Source organism: Morus notabilis, unplaced genomic scaffold, assembly GCF_000414095.1.
Source record: "Morus notabilis unplaced genomic scaffold, ASM41409v2 Scaffold1341, whole genome shotgun sequence".
Taxonomy (NCBI): Eukaryota; Viridiplantae; Streptophyta; class Magnoliopsida; order Rosales; family Moraceae; genus Morus; species Morus notabilis.
In genome coordinates, this window is record NW_010363438.1 from 68,867 (window position 1) to 88,265 (window position 19,399).

Sequence of the window (19,399 nt, forward strand, 5' to 3'; positions counted from 1 at the left end):
TTTTGTTTTTTTTTTTTTTTTGACTTTTAAGCCCTTTTCTCTTATTAATAAATAATAAACCTACGTATAAGTATTAAGCTTCGTTCTTTTCACCATCCGAATCACAACTTAAATTTTTTGTTACAGTAAGTTTTCTTATAAAAATTTTAATTAATTTTTTCTGCTGCAGTATTTTTTTTTATATAAATTCACTTTTTAATTTAAATTCTCTACTCGAATGGGAAATGAGACCTAACTGATTTTAAATTTTATTTTTTCGTATGAAAGTCCCTCTTTTTTTGTGAATTAGTTTCTTGAAATTTTTGCTCAAGTATCTCATATTTTATCTTATATTTATTGTCGTTTGAAATTTATAATTAAAGTAAATCCTTCCGAGATTATTTATTTATTTTTTTACGAGAGCTTTTTACTGTAGCAAAAAAGTTAGATGTGACTGTTTCTAAGAACTTTTTACTGTAACAAAACTCGAATTGGTGAAGTGAACGGGATCATATTTTTTCCTGGGTGGATTGTTTTGACCCTCTTTTGAGAATAAAACGTTTTGACTTTAAACAAGTAAACGTTGGTCTCTCTCTCTCTCTCCATAGGGCTGCCTTAGAATTAACTTAAATAAAAGATATATAAGACAAAATCTTTATGATAGTTTTAAAGAATGACTATACTCATGAGATTATTTCGTGCAATGCAATTATACATGTCACTCATTCTATTCCACTGTCGGTAAACTCATCAAAAAATTTTGATGTCATGAGAAAAAAAAAAAAAGGTGTGTGGTCCAACTTCCAAGTTTCAATCCGTCCTAAGTTTTCTGAGGGGTATTTTTTATGCACTATTAGAGACTTTTATTAGCTATATTAATGCTCACAAAACGAAAATAAAGTTGCTACATTCATTTCATTCGCACGGTTGAAGGTGACATACATGCTAATTTGACTTTTGGCTTGTGTCACAAAAGCATGCCCCTTGAATAAATCGTATTCCAAGTTTATAAAAGTAAAATAATATTTAAATATGACAATACTAATAATAAATGAAACTTTCTACGTAGTAGTACTTTTCTTTGTTTCACATTGTAATATTTGACCAACCAGCCTATCGCCGGTAAATATCATTTTCTTTCTTTAATAAGCATTTGCAAAATGTCCTTTGGTAGCCACTTCATCATTTATGAATCCAAAAGTAAAAATAACAAAATAAAATAAAATAAAATAAAATAATGCATGCATGCATACATGACTAAAAAAATATAGTTTCATTCTATTAATTGCACAGATTTTACACTCACTCTACGTGAGAGGAGCAAGTATATTATGAGATTGTTGGCATGTTAATATTCCTCTAATTTTATGCCAAACTACCCTTATCAATCACGTTAATGAAAATTAGCCATTGAAATTTAAATGATCACAAATTTACTTTATATGAGTGTTTTTCTTTTCTGCCTATATAAGCAACCAAATGAACATTATACATACATTTTCTTTTTTTTTTTTATTTAAAAAAAGCTAGTAAAGTCATATCATACAATATTTTTAAAAGCCGCGTAGGATTGTAGTTTGTCAAGTTTGATCACTGAAAATTAACATGTGCAACATTGTCATTGAATGAATAACACATCCATTGGATTGCGTGTCTTAGTAATTTGACATTGTATTTATTCTGATTTTTTTTAATATTTTTTTAATTTTATATAATGAGCAATAAGAAAAACGACAAGAGATGGTCGATATAGATGGCTACAATTTTGCGTGAAATGGTCGTCAAAGACTCAAAGCCTCTAATATATATATCATCATGACTTTTTGTTGGCCAAAATGTAAGAGAACCACAATTATTCAGCCAGCGAAATGGCTCGAATATTTAGTTGTGTTTAGCTTAGTACAAAAGCAACCCACCTCCCACATTTGTTTTTGTTAATTTATCCGAAAAAAATAAATTTAACGGAAAAAAAATATTGAAAGGACAAAGCTTGTTTGGGCCCCACAACTATACACTATAGCATCGTTCATTTCACCGATTTAAATTTTTACAATAAAAAATTTTCAAAAAATGTCAGATTTAACTTTTTATGTTACAGTGAAAAGTTCTCAGAAAATGTCACATCTCAATTCAAATTTGCGAAATGAAGATGCTTATGCAAAATTGTTTACATATAAATAACAAACCAAATAACCATATATGGTTTGAGACAATAGATTGGAAAATATTGTAGTATTTTTACTTGGAAGAAATACAAACACATAAGCCTCACATCATAATAATTAACAATAGAAGGGGGAAAAAAAAAACACATAGTCCATGTGGGGTTTTTTTAGTATTTTACTTCATGTTGATATTTTCTCGATTTTCTAACGTTCTTTTTTGCTAAACTCAATTTTTTAGAATTTATACGTAGAATATTTTTCGGGAAATTTTTATAAGTTATAATTAGAATCATGTTTTTTTTTTTTTGTTTTTTTTGGGTTCTCTTTCTTTCTTTCTTTCCTTCTTTGTCTTTTAGGTATTTGTGGAAAACCTATTTTTGCAACTGAAGTCAATTTAACTGACGACAGTAGAGTATTAAGTGAAGTAAAAATAATCTGTAATTTTAATTTAAAATTATTCGATAAATCATTTCTTACAAAGATATGTATAAAATAATAATAAAAAAAATGAAAATTCAACCTTTTTCAAAAAAAACGAAAAAAAAAAGAAGAAATTCAACCCCTTTCAGACAACTCAAGTCTCAGATATAGGCTATACTCTCTTGACTTTCTTCCTCTCTCTCTTCTCTCTCTTGCGATTCTCTGAAATCTCTGTATTCAGAGAATACATGAAAATCCATTTAAATCCAATTTCTCACATGTATTTCTAGGGTTTCGATTTTTGCCGAATCTAGCTTCGCAGTTTCATAAATTAAAATTACTCACTCAGATTTGTGTTGGATTCCGAATGGACTCAGCTCCGATTTCCCAGCTTCGAGTATGTTCGTTTTTTTTTTTTTTTTTTTTTCAAGTCTTCGTATCTTCTAATTTTAGTAAATTTTTTATTTTTTTCGTTAAGTTCGTTAGTTGTTCACTTTCTTCAGCTTATAAATTGGAATTTTTGGTAGATCTGTGTTGCGAGAGCCGAGGCTGCGCATGAGCTATATGGGATCGTAAGATTTTGTTTGTTTTCCGAGAAAATTAGGGAGAGGAAAAGAAAGCGGAAATTTTGAATTTTTTTACTTTCGGATTATGGATGTCTTTGTGTAGAAATTTCGCGTTGTTTTACATGACCTAAATGATAAAAGAAATCTGGATTAAAGATGATCTTTTTTTTCCCCTCGTCCTTATTGATTTCACTCGGTACCAAACGGAGGATCAATGTCATTGGATTGGAAGAAGTTGGGATGACCCAAGTCAAGCTAGTCAAACAGCGTTGAAAACTTGTTGTTGTTCTAGTTCTGTGTGTTAGTACAATTTAATCACTGCGAAGCGGAATACTAGAAATTCTAGAATTTGATGGCGCCTTTTTATTATTGTTGTTGGAAACGTAGGTGATGTTTGTTGAATCAGAAACTTTGAGGTGGAAAAGTACAAGGACACTAATGAAAGTGAGGATATGCTTAATGGGTTGTCGAACTATTGGAATTTGTAGGATCAATATTATTCTAAGTCGAATATGACTATAAATTAGAGTAGTTGTCTTCGTGTAAGAGTTTTTTTCATTCCAAGGTTTAGGTAGGCCTGGATTTTTGTTGTTCGGTTTGCAAAATCTTTTGGGCCACGGTTGGAGCAGAGTTTTTGTTGTTGTTTTTGTTGGGTGGGTGGGTAGTGGTCTATATGTTCGTACCCTTCACGATTGATGAAAGATAATACACCCTGCTTCTCTGGTTGTCATGGAGAGAAATATCATGTTCTTGTTTAAGCATATTCTTTTGCTTATGTCTATTAGGCAGTTTGATTTGCACGACTGATGGGTTAAAGTTGAATTTAGTTTTGGTTATCATCAAATATGGCATAAAGTTTTCGGGAAATGTCAACGTGCAGGTTCCTGCAAGGTTTTATCTTACGTTGAATTGATGTTGGAACTCACTTAAATGCCGAGCGTTGGTACTTGTGGCTTAGGACTGAATTCTACTGGCTTGAAAGTTGTATGAGCTTAATAGCTTGTCAAGAATTCCATGTAATGAGATCCTTGCTTCTGTAAACCATTACTAATAAATATGCCGTCATGGTGGGGGAAGTCGTCATCCAAAGAATCAAAGAAGAAGACAAGCAGCAAGGAAAGTTTCATTGACACATTGCACCGGAAATTTAGGATTCCTTCTGATAATAAAGTGGGCAGTAGATCTGGAGGGTCTCGAAGACATTGCAGTGACACGATTTCTGAAAAGGGATCTCGATCTCCCGAAGAATCTAGATCTCCTTCACCTTCTAAACATGTAGCTAGGTGTCAAAGTTTTGCTCAAAGATCTAATGCTCAACCACTTCCACTTCCTAGCCTACATCCTGCAAGTGTTGGTCGTACAGATTCTGGAATTAACATCTCAACAAAAACAAGATGTGAAAAGGGCTCCAAGCCATCACCGATTCTGCTCCCAAAGCCTGTTTGCCTTCGTAGCAGGCCAAATCCTACGGATATAGATAGCGATTTGGTTACTGCTTCAGTGTCTAGTGAGAGCTCCATTGATAGTGATGATCTAGCCGACTCACGTCATCGTAGTCCTCAGGCAACTGATTATGACAATGGAAATAGAGCTGCTGCAGGAAGTCCGTCCAGGTGAGTTTGTTGTAAACTAATACATACTTATTTCAAGATGCTCCTCTTTCTTTCTTTCTTCTTCTTCTTTTCTTTTCTTTTTTTTTTTTTTTTTTTTTTTTTTTTTTTTTTTTTTTTTTTTTTTTTTTTTTTTTTTTTTTTGTCTCTGTCTTCCATGGATTTACTGATTTTTTGTTTATTTTTTTTTTTAAATAAAGTGCGATGCTCAAGGATCAACCCTCCAATTTTTTCCAAATATGCTCACGAGAGGCCAAAAAGCCAGCTAACCTTCCTTTCGGTAATCATATTTCACCTACGTCGCCCAAACAGAGGCCTTTGAGCAGCCATGTGCCAAATCTACTGGTTCCTTATAATGGTGCTTTCTGCAGTGCTCCGGACAGCTCCATGTCAAGTCCTACTAGAAGTCCACTTAGAGCATTTGGCTCTGAGCAGGTAGTGAACTCTGCCTTTTGGGCTGGGAAGCCATATCCAGATGTTACTCTAGCTGGATCTGGTCATTGTTCAAGTCCCGGATCCGGTCACAACTCTGGGCATAATTCTATGGGAGGAGATATGCCCGCACAGTTTTTCTGGCAACAAAGCAGGGGTAGCCCCGAGTACTCTCCAGTACCTAGTCCTAGAATGACTAGCCCTGGCCCAGGTTCCAGAATTCATAGCGGTACTGTCACGCCTATCCACCCCAGAGCAGGAGGGATGCCTGCTGATTCTCAGACAAGCTGGCCTGATGATGGGAAACAACAAAGTCACCGTTTGCCTCTTCCTCCTGTTACAATTTCTAATCCTGCTCCTTTTTCTCATTCAAATTCGGCAGCAACATCTCCTTCTGTGCCAAGAAGTCCGGGAAGAGCAGAGAATCCGGCAAGTCCTGGTTCCCACTGGAAAAAGGGGAAGCTGCTTGGTAGAGGCACATTTGGACATGTTTATGTTGGTTTCAACAGGTTTGTAGTCAAAATATGATTGCTTAAATCGTTTTAACATTTATGTAAGCTTACTTATTGATCTTATTAGCCAAGTGTGGAGGAAAATGTTCAATATAAGATATAATTGCCTCTTGTTTGTTTGTTTGTTTGTTTTTATTATTATTATTTTTAGCTGGGAATAAGTTGAAAATTGGATATTGGTATTACTCAAAAGTATTGACAATCAATTCCTTGGTCAACTTTAAACTTATATTTTGATTAGACTTGTTTAGCGACTAGTTTGTGCATTTCTAATTCTTTATACCAACTTGTTTAGCGACAATGGAGACATGTGTGCAATGAAGGAGGTTACGTTATTTTCCGATGATGCAAAGTCTAAGGAAAGTGCTAAGCAATTGATGCAGGTAATTCACCAGAGATTTAGGTCATGTTACTTTTATTTCAGTATTTGCTATGTGATTTTACATGGCTGGGAGTCTTTGAAAATTTCTTATATTTAGTGTTTGTGACAGGAAATTGCCTTATTAAGCCGTCTAAGGCACCCAAACATTGTGCAGTATTATGGGTCCAAGACGGTAAGTCCTATGTCTACCATTTTGTTTTGTTCATCTTATGCATGTAAGAATTCTTATAGTTGTACATTTTGTTGTCATAGAATATAATGGTTATGTCATTGAGAAATGTCTGATTGCTATGGCGATACCAAAATCTTCAGATATCAATGTACATAGATTCAGTAGCTAGTGCTTCACAGGTCTTAGAAATTTTTTGGACTAGAGATTGGGTTATTGACCTATCTAGTAATCTAAATTGGTGTATGTTGTACAGGTCATCACCAATTTTGTTTTCTTTGATAGAAATGTGAAGGTTTCATGGTAAACTAACATAATTAATGAATTATACGTTGAACAGATCAGCGACAAATTATATATTTACCTGGAGTATGTATCTGGTGGCTCAATCTATAAACTTCTTCAAGATTATGGACAATTCGGTGAGCTAGCAATTCGTAGTTATACTCAACAGATCCTGTCAGGACTTGCATATTTACATGCTAAGAATACTGTTCACAGGTGAATGAGTTACCCATCCTTGATCAGGGGGAAAAATAATTTGAGTGGGTTAACAGAATTCATCTTATTAGTCTATTTCTTTTTACAGGGATATTAAAGGAGCAAATATACTAGTAGACCCAAATGGCCGTATTAAGTTGGCAGACTTTGGGATGGCAAAGCATGTAAGCATGGGCAAAACCATTTGTCTTTTTACAAAAGATTAAATTAAAGGATTTTCGGAAGTTAATGCCTAATAAGTGGTGCTTTATCGTTGGTGACCATTATTTCTTAATCAGCAAATCTACCTTGCTTAGACTATTTTTATAGCGAATATGTGAATCCTGTAAAAATAGTGCCTTTTCTTTTCTCATATTGATTTCGGATTGCTAGATACCGTGTTAACGATCAAGTCAGGCCTGACTTTAACTGTGAGGTTGCATGATAAATCTTGCCTTCTTTACCTGATGTGCCGTGCAGATCACCGGTCAGTCATGTCCATTATCATTCAAGGGCAGCCCTTACTGGATGGCCCCTGAGGTGAGAATCCACATAAAATTTCATTAAATAAAGCTTCCTTGTTCTATTACTGTGTGTTTGGGGTTGGAGTCCTGTCACTATCTTAGTTTGCTACTGCATTCTTTTTCCCCAGGTTATAAAGAATTCAAATGGCTGCAACCTTGCTGTGGATATCTGGAGCCTTGGATGCACTGTTTTGGAAATGGCTACTACAAAACCACCTTGGAGCCAGTATGAAGGAGTCAGTATATTAGATCTAACGTTGGAAGACTTCACATAAAATTATTTGGATAAATTTTATAAATACCCGTGAAGTAAAGTTACTTTTTCATCTGGGCCCCCACCCCTCTGGACTTTGAAAAGTGGTCTAGGCACCCCTTGTACTCTAAAACGTTAGCAAGAATGCTCATTGTGTCTATTTTAAGCTGATGTTGCAGTAATTTAAATAATAAAAGCTTAATTTTTTTAGCTAAAAATCATTAGAGAAATACAATAATTTGAGCTTTTATTATCTGTTTCTCTAATAATTACGATTTTCAGTTACAACTTATGAAGTTTTGTACTTTAAATTAGTCCCATGTCAGCTTTAAAGGGACAAAACATGACAGAAGGTCATTCTTGCTAACGTTTAAAAGTTCAAGGGGTGCGTAGGCCAAGTTTCAGAGTTTGTGGGGCAATATGAAAAAGTATTGTATTTCAGGGGGAATTTATAAAATTGTATATACTCTGTTTTTGAGAATGATACATGGTCAAATACCTTGATCAAGCCTTTTCTTATGGATTTGGAGTGATTGAGGAGTGAACGTGCAAGTGTAAACTCCATTTGTTCCTTCTCATTTGTTATATTTCTTCTGCTCTGCAGGTTGCTGCCATGTTTAAGATTGGGAATAGCAAGGAACTTCCAGCAATTCCAGATCACCTTTCACAGGATGGGAAGGATTTTGTATGGAGATGCTTACAACGAGATCCACTTCATCGTCCTGCAGCTGCTGAGCTTTTGGATCACCCTTTTGTTAAATATGCTGCACCTTTGGAAAGACCTATTTTGGGCTCCATGCCCTCAGAGTCATCCCCGGTGGTCACAAGCGGAGTAAAAGCTGTGGTATGATGTAGTAGGCAGTTTGGTTATCTCTCTAATGTTTAAACTCAGTAGATCTACGAACGTGTGCTGTTCTCTGATAACCATCAGTAATGTCAAATACAGCAATCATTTTTGCGAGTAAGACATGAAAAAGTTAGTTACTCTGCTTCTTTGCAAATCAGAGTGCTCCCTGCATGCGGCAGATAGGAAGTTTGCCTGAAGTAAATGCATTTAAAGATACACCTCAGACGTACTTGGAGACATCAAATTGTGAAGCCTTATATATAATTAAACACATAATATACATTTATCTTGATGAAATAGCTTGTTGTACTCTATATTTGTATATTTTTCTGTATCCTTCCATCTTTTACCATCAATATCTTTTTGTTTACCATTTGCAGGGAATTGCGCAAACAAGAAACTTCTCCACGTTGGACTCAGATAGACTTGCAGTTCATTCCTCTAGAGTATTGAAAACTAATCCCCATTCCAGGTACTTTCCTCTCTCTCTCTCTCTCTCTCTCTCTCTGTTGATATGATAAGGATGATATAGACACTGTTATTTTCTTGGTCTGATTCATGTCTTGAAATCCAGTGAAATTAACATTCCACGGAACATGTCATGCCCTGTCTCACCCATTGGTAGCCCTTTATTGCACTCAAGGTCACCACAGCACCTAAATGGAAGAATGTCTCCTTCTCCTATCTCTAGTCCACGGAATACTTCAGGCTCATCCACGCCTCTCACGGGTGGCAGTGGTGCCATTCCCTTTAATCATCCGAAACAGTCAGTAAATTTGCAGGAAGGTTTTGGAAGCATGCCAAAGCCCTTGACCGGCCTCTATGTTAATGGCCCCTCTTACCATGATTCAAGTCCTGATATCTTCCGAGGGATGCAACCAGGGTCTCATGCTTTCTCGGAACTAGCATCCCGTGAAAATGATGTTCCAGGAGTGCAATTTGCCAGGACTGCCCATGGAGAGTATGATGGACAGTCAGTGTTAGCTGATCGCGTGTCTCGACAACTATTGAGGGATAATGTCAGAATGGGCCCGTCCTTGGACTTGAGTTCCAGCTCTCCTTTGCCTAGCCGAACAAATTGCATCTAACTTCACGCATTTTTGTTGGACCCATTGATGAGAGCGAGTTCTCGTTTATTTTGAGAGTATTTATAGTTCTACAGGATCAATTCTTTCATCTTGCTACATGCTCAAGCTAATTTGCACAAGGACCCAAAAGTGGAGGAACTGAGAAATGAGGTCTAACCTGTGGTCGTTGGAAAAAGAAGGCACCGGATTCTTTCCCCATCACTTGGCATTCAGATCCTTGCATGATAGGCAATCTTCTTCAGTTAAATCTGGCTTCTTGCACAAACTTGTACGAAGTTCCGATCTTTGATTCTGCCTCTAGAGCAGGGCTTTTGTTGATCCAATGCAGTTCCTCCATAAAAAAAAAAAAAAAACTTGGCTTTGAGAACTGAGAACTGTACATTTGCTTAGGTTGTGATATATAGAAGAAAAGGGGGTTACAAATTTTTTTTTGGTCTGAACTGCTGTACAGAAGATGGAAAGTTGAATTGGGTCCGATTGTTGGTGGAAGAGTCTGCATTTTTGTTACTTGCAGTGATTTGTAGCCGGCTCAAGTGTAATTTTTGTATACTTTCTCTCAACCTAATTTGTTGCACGTACATCACCACTTAAATGGAATGAAGATTCTAATTCTCAGGTCCTGTACTAAATTGAATGCCTTCTGGTACTTTACTCGGTTCAGGCACTGAGGACTTCTCATCTATTTTATCTTTACTAACAAAGTCTTTTAATATGCAAATAATGTGAAGATTTTTGTAAATTTATAGGGAAGGAGAACATGCAACTAAATAACGGATTGAGCTCATGTGTCTCCTTATTCATGTTCCTTTTTTTTTTTTTTTTTTTTTTTTTTTTTTTTTTAAATTTTTTAATTGACGTGATATGAAATTTTAATTGACGTATCGTAATATTATTAGAGGGATATGAAAAGGAATAAATAAAAGACATATCCGGAGTCCATTTTCTAAAGATTTGGCTGCTCATCAAGGAACTGCACGCGGCCCGTCAATTTAATTAAAACTGCATGTATTTGTAATTTAAACGACACAACGCTTTCTTGCTGTCATTAAGGACATGTCTTCTTCTGGTAAAACGGCACGGATCCTTGCTTTAAACGCCCTAAATGTTTTGTGTGACCATCTCAAGAAAACTTTTTTTCTTTTAAAAGGTTTGCTTGATCCTAGATTTCATTCGTCATTATGCATGAACTTTAGATGACAAATAATGTATAATTGATATGCTTCTTAATAGATAAGAACCAGCAAGTTAGTGAACTTATTGACCACCATTATGTAAGTCAAAACACTATGAAACATCATTGACAACATCTGTTAATCAAATCCAAGCTAAAATCCCAGAGTTTTCTTGCCAAATTGGCATCATTAGCTTGTGAACTCGCCTCGGCTACATTACTGTCCAAAAAATAGCAGCCATTCATCCCTTTCACTTGTGGATGCAATGCCACATAGCACGTTGTTGCAGCACCCTAAGCACATTATTTGGACAAAACGATAAGCAAATTGACAAGGAAATTTTTTTTATGGTACTTATTTATTTATTTATTAAAAAAGAAAGAGGACCAAATCCCTCAAATCAGCTATATAGATTAGCTCAAAAGAAGAAACTAGCTAGGCCAAGAAAAAAGGCATTTACAATTACCCAAAAAGTCAAATTTCTAAACTTGCAATCTTGTATAACAAGAATGGTTACTAACTTACCAAAATGGGAGAAAAATAAAGAAGCAACGATATTATAAGTTGATTTTTTTTTATTTCTTCGAACATGACAAGTTGCATGTAAGGATATAATGCAATACCTGTTGAATGTTTTTCATGAAATATTTACCAAGCAAACCAGCAAGACCTGCATCAAAAAATCAAAATGATATCAATAACGCAAGCAGATTATGAGGCAGGTTTACATGCTTACAGTATTCTTCTCGGTATCTCCTTAAAAAGGATACGAGTGACACATAAATAGGATGAAACACTAACAGTGCAAAACCAGTAATACAAGCAGATTAACAGTGCAAAACCAGTAAAGTTATTACCACTAACAAAGCTGTGGTGACGGAAAAGATTGGTGGCGATTGCTCCAGGATGCAGCGAATTTGCGGTGACCTCCACACCTTCTTCCTATAATTAAGACAAGGTTATCCCAAAAGTAGGATTTGATGTTTTCATCAAATATTTTAAATCTGAATTAGTGTCTTACGTTCAGCCGTCTTGCGAGCTCGTTAGCATGTAAGACATTGGCAAGTTTTGATTGACCGTAAGCAGACAGACAGTTATACCTGTCAATAAGCAAATCCGATCATTTTAATTACTTGGTGAAATTGGAACAATTGGCTCAGTAGGAAGTTCTTTGCTGAATTGATGTTTCACTGGCCAAGAGCAAAGACCTTATTTCAACAAAGGGTGATGAAATACAAAATAGTCTTCTCAACAACAAAATGCCATTCAAGAAAAGGCTAAAGGATGTTCCAGAGTCTAGACTATTGCTCACCCTGATTGGTCATTGATTTTGTCAAAGCGAATCCCTTCTTTATAGGAGAATCTATGACGGCGTGACGAGACATTCACAATCCTTCCTTCTTTTTTACATTCTACTGATGTTCTCTTCATAGTCTCCAACAAAAGATTTGTCAAGAGAAAATGACCTGAAGAAGAAGAAGAATCTCAAATTATATATATATTTTTTCTATCTAAAACTTTGGATATATCCAAGTCATCCCAATAAGTAGCATACCAATGTGGTTTGTTGCAAATTGCAGTTCTATGTTATCTTTGGAAAGCATAAACGGTGTTGCCATGACTCCAGCATTATTACTTGCAACAATGAAAACAATATTGCTTGGATAAGAGAGATCAAAATACAAAATTGATACAACAATGGAATTTACCCCAAATGATCCTACTTTGTAGTCATCATCTTACTCTTACATGAGGATGTTCAATGGAAGACCGGAGGAACTGAAATCCGCCGCGAATTTCCTTACGGATGCCATAGAACTTAAGTCCAACTCCATTGCATTGATTTTGGCAGAAGGGCTTTCTTTAATTATAATTCCTTTGACGTCTTTGCCAGCTTCTATGTTCCTAACTCCCATAACTACATTGACACCTCGTAATGCAAGAACTCTGGCAGTTTCAAAGCCAATACCGCTTGATGCTCCTGCACCATTACCATTCATCAGTAGCAAAACATGGCATAGATAAATTGTTTTAAACTTGTTTCTAATTTGTCTGTCTAGTGTGGGCAAATAAAATGTAAGGAATTACCTGTAACAATGGCGGTAAGGCCAGTCCCATCAATTCCTTCAGTTACTTGCTCTGCTGTGGAAGAAGGGGAGAACCCGGATGGCCCTTTTCTGTCAAGCCACCACATCTCTCCAGTGCTCTCTCTCTCTCTCTCTCTTTCTCTCAGAAAAAAAGAGCTATGTCTGTCCGTCAAACCACGCCACCCACCTTGATAAATAAATAGAGTATGGATAATAATTATTTTCAGAAATAATTTTGGGAGTAGTAAACTTCTTAATTCTGTAGTAATTATTATGAGATGCATAGTGAATAGTGATTATTATAATAATCTATTTTTTTGTTATTTTTAAAATAATCTTTTTTTTTTGTTTTTTTAAAAATTTTTTTTTTTTTTTACTTTCTCCTGTTAATTTTCCTACCAATTGTATGAGTATTTTATTTTTAAATTTGATTAAAATCACATCAAATCAAATTAAAAGTATACAAAATAAATAATTTTTTATATAAATTTAATAGTTACCAAGATACGTCTCTTTTTTTTATTATTATTTATAACTTATAAGGCGGGATCTAATCGTGAAAGTAAATCAAATGATTTACAGTTAGGCATCATTCACTTCGTAAATTTGAGTTTTTAATTTAAACTAAAATGTGACATTTTCTAAGAACTTTTAATTGTAGCAGAAAAAAATTAGATGTGATATTTTTTAAAAGTTTTTAGCTGTAGAAACTTAAAAATAAAAACTCAAATCAGTAAAATGAACGAAACCTAAATAAGTGAAATAAATAATAAAATTTAAAAATATTTAAAATGAATGATAATAAATTTAAAATTTGCGTGGAAATTTTTTTTTTACCACATAAATTCAATTGTGAATAAAAAATTTACGATTTTAAAAATACTTCATGTTAAAATATGTTATTTAATTAATTTATTTAAAAAAGTTTGCTATTTACTGCAATTTTGCAAGGGTACAACACTGGGCTCCAGCCCAACAGCTAGCCCAATTTACCTAATCTATAATTTTTTTTAAAATGAAAAACTTATTTTTAAGAGTGCACCGGTTTTTAACTTTTACTCTATTATTCTTAATAAATATCTTATTGTTAATATTAAAAAAAAAAAAGAATCCTCCGTAAAATCCTTACCCTTTTTTACGGCTCAAGGCTGGCCCAATAGGGAAAAAAAGAAAAAAGAACGAAAAGAAAAGAAATAGGGATCTGGTATATAAGTAAATTTTTTATCGCCGGTGCCTTGTTCTACTAGGGCTTACTCCTCGACGCTATTCGATTTCCAGTTGCGGAAGCCATTTTTGACGCAGCAAGCAAAAGCAGAATCACAAGAGGTACTTTTCTCTTTTTCGATTCATGTTTTTGTTAATAGAGTAAATATTGTTATTTCATTCCATCAAAATTCTGGGTTTCCTTGATAATTTAATTATTTATGTTTATTTTCCCTTTTGTTTCTTCTAATCGTCGCTGCCAATATTTTTTTATGCTATCAAAATGTTGGATTTTTCATACAATTTCGGAATTCAGCTACTGAGATTTGCTATTTCGTCCGTGAATCTTTACGGTTGCTAAGATTTTTATTCAGAGAAATGTGAATTGAAGAGTAATTAAGGGAAAACTTAGATAATGTAACAGATTAACCCATATCTTCAAAATTTAGAGTATTTTGTGATACCACTTTCTACTTTAACCAATGTGCTCAGAATAGAAGGCCTTTTCTTTTGTATATGAGTTTCTCATTTTGTTATCACTAGTTAAATTGAGGCATTTCTTTAAATTTTTAAACCTAAGGGAAAGTACTTTAGTCAGTCTTCTAGTCTCATCTGCTATCTTGTAATGCAATTAAAGTTTATTTATGGTCAGTTTTGCTTCAAATTCATGGGGTCTTTTTGCAGGTAAGCCATGGTTAAGCACAACAACGTTATCCCTAATGGACACTTCAAAAAGCATTGGCAAAACTATGTCAAGACTTGGTTCAATCAACCAGCGAGGAAGACCCGGAGAAGAATTGGTGAGTGCCTTTCACACTCATCCATGTAAAACGACTTGTTGAAATGGAAACTTTGTAATATCAGATTTTCTTATGATGTGTTTTTTTCCATTGAAATTGCTACCAGCTCGTCAGAAAAAGGCTGTAAAGATTTTCCCCAGGCCTACTGCTGGACCTCTCCGTCCAGTCGTTCATGGCCAGACATTGAAGTATAACATGAAAGTTGGAGCCGGCAGGGGATTTTCACTGGAAGAATTGAAGGTAGGTTGTCTTAGCTTTAAAGTTTCTTTAACATGTTGCTTTTTATCTGATATTTTAACTTTGTGTGCACTTGGGTTTGAAATTTTGGAAATATGGATAATGTTGGTCATTTTTCTGTCGTATTATGTTTCATGTTATTATAAGAAACTATAAGGATGCAAGTGTTCATATGGGCCATGGTTCAAAGGATCTTTCTCACTTGATATATGATGGTTTGACTACCTCTGTGGTTCACCATTCAGGCAGCAGGAATACCAAAGAAGCTTGCGCCGACCATTGGAATAGCTGTTGATCATCGCCGTAAGAACCGATCTCTGGAGGGCCTTCAAGCTAATGCTCAAAGGCTCAAAACTTACAAGGCCAAATTAGTTGTCTTCCCAAGACGTCCCCACAAGTTCAAGGTAATGTTAAATGTTGTTATTGTATTGATTTGATCTAGTGAGTGTTTATCTGCATGTTGTTTCATCTTTGTCGTTTTCTTTAGGCTGGTGATTCTACTCCGGAGGAACTGGCCAGTGCCACCCAAGTCCAGGGCGAGTTACTGCCTATTGTGCGCGAGAAGCCAACAGTTGAGCTTGTTAAGGTTACTAATGAGTTGAGATCATTCAAGGCTTATGACAAGCTCAGAGTAGAGCGTACGAACCAACGCCGGCTTGGTGAAAGGTTGAAGAGGGCAGCGGAAGCTGAGAAGGAAGAGAAAAAATAGAAAATGTTACTTAATAGGCCCCTACTTGATATATTTTGTTGAGGAAAATTTTGCGTTTTTTTGCTGGATCCTATTTTAGTGGACTTGTTAAAAGTCCATTAATATTATTGTTTGTTATGTCAACTGAGTTAAGGAAATCTTAAATGACTTTTTGGTTGCATTGCCTATTTTTCTGCCGGATATGGAATTGAGGTCAGAGTGTCTTTTTGCAACTAGCCTGGATTTATTTCCAACAGGAAAATCGTTCTTTTGTTGAGCGAAATGGTTGAACAATTCCTCTTTTTTTTTTTTTTTGGGGGGCAATTGACCTAAATTATTGGTTGAACAATTAGTTTTCTGTAACTAAGGGGATGTTTAGTTAGAGGATTTAAACCATGATTTGAATCATGATTTATGGTTCACTGCAGTGTTTTTTCTCATAAAAAATACACATAAATCAAAAATAGTTTTAATTACATGATTTTAATCCATGAATGTCGTTTTATCTGAGGAGAAACAATTGATGGAGGGTGTCACAAACTCTAGCCCAATTAGGTGTCGTTTCGTTTTTCCACTCGGGGTCGTTTTATCTGTTGCTTCTGCCTTTCTTATTGATTCCCACTGTCGCTTAGCTATATAACAAATCGCTTTGTTCCTTTGTAAGAAAAAGCACTATACTGTTATCTTTTATCTTTTTGTTTAATAAATAACTTTAAGAGCACATTATTCAAATTATAATATAAATCTGGAGATCTCTAACAAACTCAGATTGGTTAATGATATAACAGATACTTTATAACTAAACTCGGTACATCATGTGGTCAAATTCAGGCTAAAATCCCAGAGTTTCTTTGCCAAATCCATGTCCCTCCCCTGTGAGCTTGCCTTGGAAACATTACTATCAACAAAATATTCACCGCTCACACCTTTCACCTGTGGATTTAATGCCACATAGCACGTTGTAGCAGCTCCCTACAGTAATCAATAACGTAATTCAACAATAAGTAAACTTTGAGAACAAAAACAAAAAGTTTATGCAGAGATTCTACATATATGGCATTTTCATTATTCCACTAGGATTAAATTATAAACCTTGGTGAACTAGTGAATCATATTTTGTCCTTGATTATAGCTTGATTGGTCCATTTATATTGTAGATGAAATACTGAAATGTAGTGGCTAACCTGGTGAACATTTTTCAGAAAAAATCTACCTAGTATGTTGGCAATCCCTGTATCAAACCAAAACAAACTGCAATATTAGCGGATGAAATCGGCACTTTTTTCCCCTTCAGAAACCAAGTTTTCTTGGATGTTTTGATTCGGAAAAGTTGTGTTACCATTGACAATGGCATTGTAGCGGAAAAGATTGGTTGCAATTGCTCCTGGGTGAAGTGAATTTGCTGTTATATTCACTGCTTCTTCCTGAAAAAAAAAAAAAAACAATATTTGACTGACAACAGACTGATTATTAATTCAATTAGCCTTATGATGTAGAAACTAAAGCCTTGTTTATACCTTTAGACGTCTTGCAAGCTCATTAGCATGCAAAATGTTAGCAAGTTTCGATTGCCCATATCCGGCTGCGCCTAGTTTTCCATACCTGTTATTTAGTATATGAATGGTTATCTTTAGATATTTCATGAATAATACTAGTTTCGATTATTTTCTTTTATTGCACAGTCATATCAGATTATTCCAATAATTGCAACTATACTGCAAGTTGTTACCCAGAAGGATCATTAATTTTTTCGAAACGGATTCCTTCACGATAGGTGAAGCGGTGACCAGCTGAGGAGACGTTTACAATTCTTCCTTCTTTTCCACTTTCACTTGCTGTTTTCTTCATTGTGTCCAACAAAAGATTTGTGAGGAGAAAATGGCCTGACAGACAGGGAGAAGAAAAATAAAATTAATTTTGTAACCATATATTGCAAATTTGAAGTGCTTATTAAAATGAGAAAACAAAAAAGAACAATCAATTTACTCGGTACACTAGTATGGAAAATGCTAGCTATAGCACTAAACGTTTACAATCTTAAGTATTTGCATGAAACCTTATACCTATCTGCAGATATTTGCTCCGGAAAATTTTTAAAGCTTTATCAGTAATCTTTAATTTGAGAATAATTTCATCGTTCAGTTTATAAAAAAAAAAAAAGGACAATTTGATCATTATTTTTGGTATATATGCAAATACGTACCTAAGTGGTTTGTTGCAAACTGTAGTTCCATATTGTCTTTAGAAAGCTTGAATGCACCGGTTGCTACCCCTGCATTGTTTCTTTATAGAAAAAAAATAATAATAATAAAGAAAAAATTACAAAGTCATCATAACTTGTCACATAAATTCCAAGAAAATAGCTGGCTTTTAAGACTCTGATGTGAAATTGGTTCCACCATTAGAATGCTTATAAATTCTTACACCAGGATATTGAGTGGAAGGCCGCATGAATTGAAATCTGATGCAAATTTCCTCACAGAAGGAAATGAACTGAGATCCAATTCCATAACATCAACTTTAGCAGATGGGATTTCCTTAAGTATTGCTTCTTTGACATCTCTACCAGCAGACACATTCCTTACAGCCATTATCACATGGACACCGCGCAACGCAAGAACTCGCGTCGTTTCGGCGCCAATCCCGCTAGATGCTCCTGTGATCACATCATGAACAATCCATCTTCATATGTAGACCATAAAATTTATTAACTTGTATGTTCATCTTATTTTACCTCTATGAAGTAAAGCAAAACATGAATTGGGACTAATATTTTTAACCTGTAACTATGGCGGTAAGACCGGTCCCGTCAATCCCTTGAGTGACTTCCTCTGCTGTGGAAGATGATGAGAACCCAGATGCCCCTTTTCTAAACGGCCACATGTGTTCTTTGCTTAATTGCTTCTATGAATGTCTAAAATAAATCTCTCACTCATCAATTCAATTCAATTTAAAGGGGTGGTGTTGTAAAAGCTAATTGTTAAAGATATTATTAAGATGTACGGGACCCACCTCATGGAGCAGACAATGAACATTATATCAGTAATCATGTTATTAAAAGTTCTTTATTAATCACTAATGGTTAATTAGTTTGACCGCAATCACTTTCTTGATATGATATGTAGCTTTGTATATCTTATCATGTATGTATCAGTCTATTAAATGAGCACGCAATTTGTTAAAAATATAATATTATTGTTGACCCACCTCCTAACAGTTTAAACTTTTAGAATAGATTGATAAACTAACATGGTATCAGAGTGAGAGGTCTTGAGTTTAAATTCCCGTAATTGTACTCTTTATTCATATTTAAAATTGTTATGTGTTGGGTCTTTAATATATCTCGGCCTTAAATATTCACGTGTTAGGATTTCTAATTAATTTACTCACATGATTGCCTATTGTCCAGCCCATACGTGAGGGGGAGTGTTAAAGTATAAAACTATTGTTGGCCACATCCTAATAGCTTAAGCTTTTAGGATGGATTGATAAACTAACATGGTATCAGAGCGGGAGGTCCTGAGTTCAAACTCCTGTAATTGCACTCTTTATCTCCATTTAAATTATCATTATGTATTGGGACTTTATTATATCTCGGACTTAAATATTCACGTGTTGGGCTTTTCAATTAATTTATTCACACAATTGCCCATTGTCCAGCCCACACGTGAGTGAAAGTGTTAAAGTATAAAATTATTGTTGACCCACCTCCTAACAGTTTAAACTTTTGGGATGAATTAATAAACTAAAACAGTTTGATTATGGGAAAGAAATCTGCACGTAAT

At 34.9% G+C, this 19,399-nt stretch overlaps 4 protein-coding genes across 4 annotated transcripts; 2 read left to right on the plus strand and 2 right to left on the minus strand.

The window, feature by feature from the left end:
• The first annotated feature begins 2,746 nt into the window (after positions 1-2,746).
• LOC21387831 (mitogen-activated protein kinase kinase kinase YODA) lies at positions 2,747-10,087 on the plus strand. The gene is made up of 12 exons (XM_010104358.2): positions 2,747-2,961; positions 4,011-4,743; positions 4,941-5,681; positions 5,980-6,067; positions 6,176-6,238; positions 6,576-6,736; positions 6,825-6,900; positions 7,196-7,255; positions 7,368-7,475; positions 8,097-8,336; positions 8,720-8,811; positions 8,914-10,087. Exons 2-12 carry the CDS (start codon positions 4,187-4,189, stop codon positions 9,425-9,427), a joined length of 2,700 nt encoding a protein of 899 aa, XP_010102660.1. The 5' UTR covers positions 2,747-2,961; positions 4,011-4,186; the 3' UTR covers positions 9,428-10,087.
• A 497-nt stretch (positions 10,088-10,584) lies between these two features.
• Positions 10,585-12,836, minus strand: LOC21387832 (short-chain dehydrogenase TIC 32, chloroplastic). Its single transcript, XM_024169633.1, has 8 exons — positions 12,688-12,836; positions 12,349-12,580; positions 12,155-12,234; positions 11,912-12,065; positions 11,621-11,699; positions 11,457-11,541; positions 11,223-11,269; positions 10,585-10,892 (listed from the first exon to the last, which is right to left on the minus strand). The coding sequence occupies exons 1-8, from the start codon at positions 12,791-12,793 to the stop codon at positions 10,722-10,724; spliced, it is 954 nt and encodes a 317-aa protein (XP_024025401.1). The 5' UTR covers positions 12,794-12,836; the 3' UTR covers positions 10,585-10,721.
• Positions 12,837-13,848: 1,012 nt separating this feature from the next.
• LOC21387833 (60S ribosomal protein L13-1) lies at positions 13,849-15,883 on the plus strand. The gene is made up of 5 exons (XM_010104360.2): positions 13,849-14,012; positions 14,574-14,689; positions 14,796-14,929; positions 15,172-15,330; positions 15,414-15,883. Exons 2-5 carry the CDS (start codon positions 14,581-14,583, stop codon positions 15,633-15,635), a joined length of 624 nt encoding a protein of 207 aa, XP_010102662.1. The 5' UTR covers positions 13,849-14,012; positions 14,574-14,580; the 3' UTR covers positions 15,636-15,883.
• Positions 15,884-16,336: 453 nt separating this feature from the next.
• LOC21387834 (short-chain dehydrogenase TIC 32, chloroplastic) lies at positions 16,337-18,502 on the minus strand. Its single transcript, XM_024169631.1, has 8 exons — positions 18,395-18,502; positions 18,039-18,270; positions 17,818-17,897; positions 17,344-17,497; positions 17,132-17,216; positions 16,954-17,038; positions 16,799-16,845; positions 16,337-16,586 (listed from the first exon to the last, which is right to left on the minus strand). The coding sequence occupies exons 1-8, from the start codon at positions 18,495-18,497 to the stop codon at positions 16,428-16,430; spliced, it is 945 nt and encodes a 314-aa protein (XP_024025399.1). The 5' UTR covers positions 18,498-18,502; the 3' UTR covers positions 16,337-16,427.
• Between the last annotated feature and the right edge of the window lie 897 nt (positions 18,503-19,399).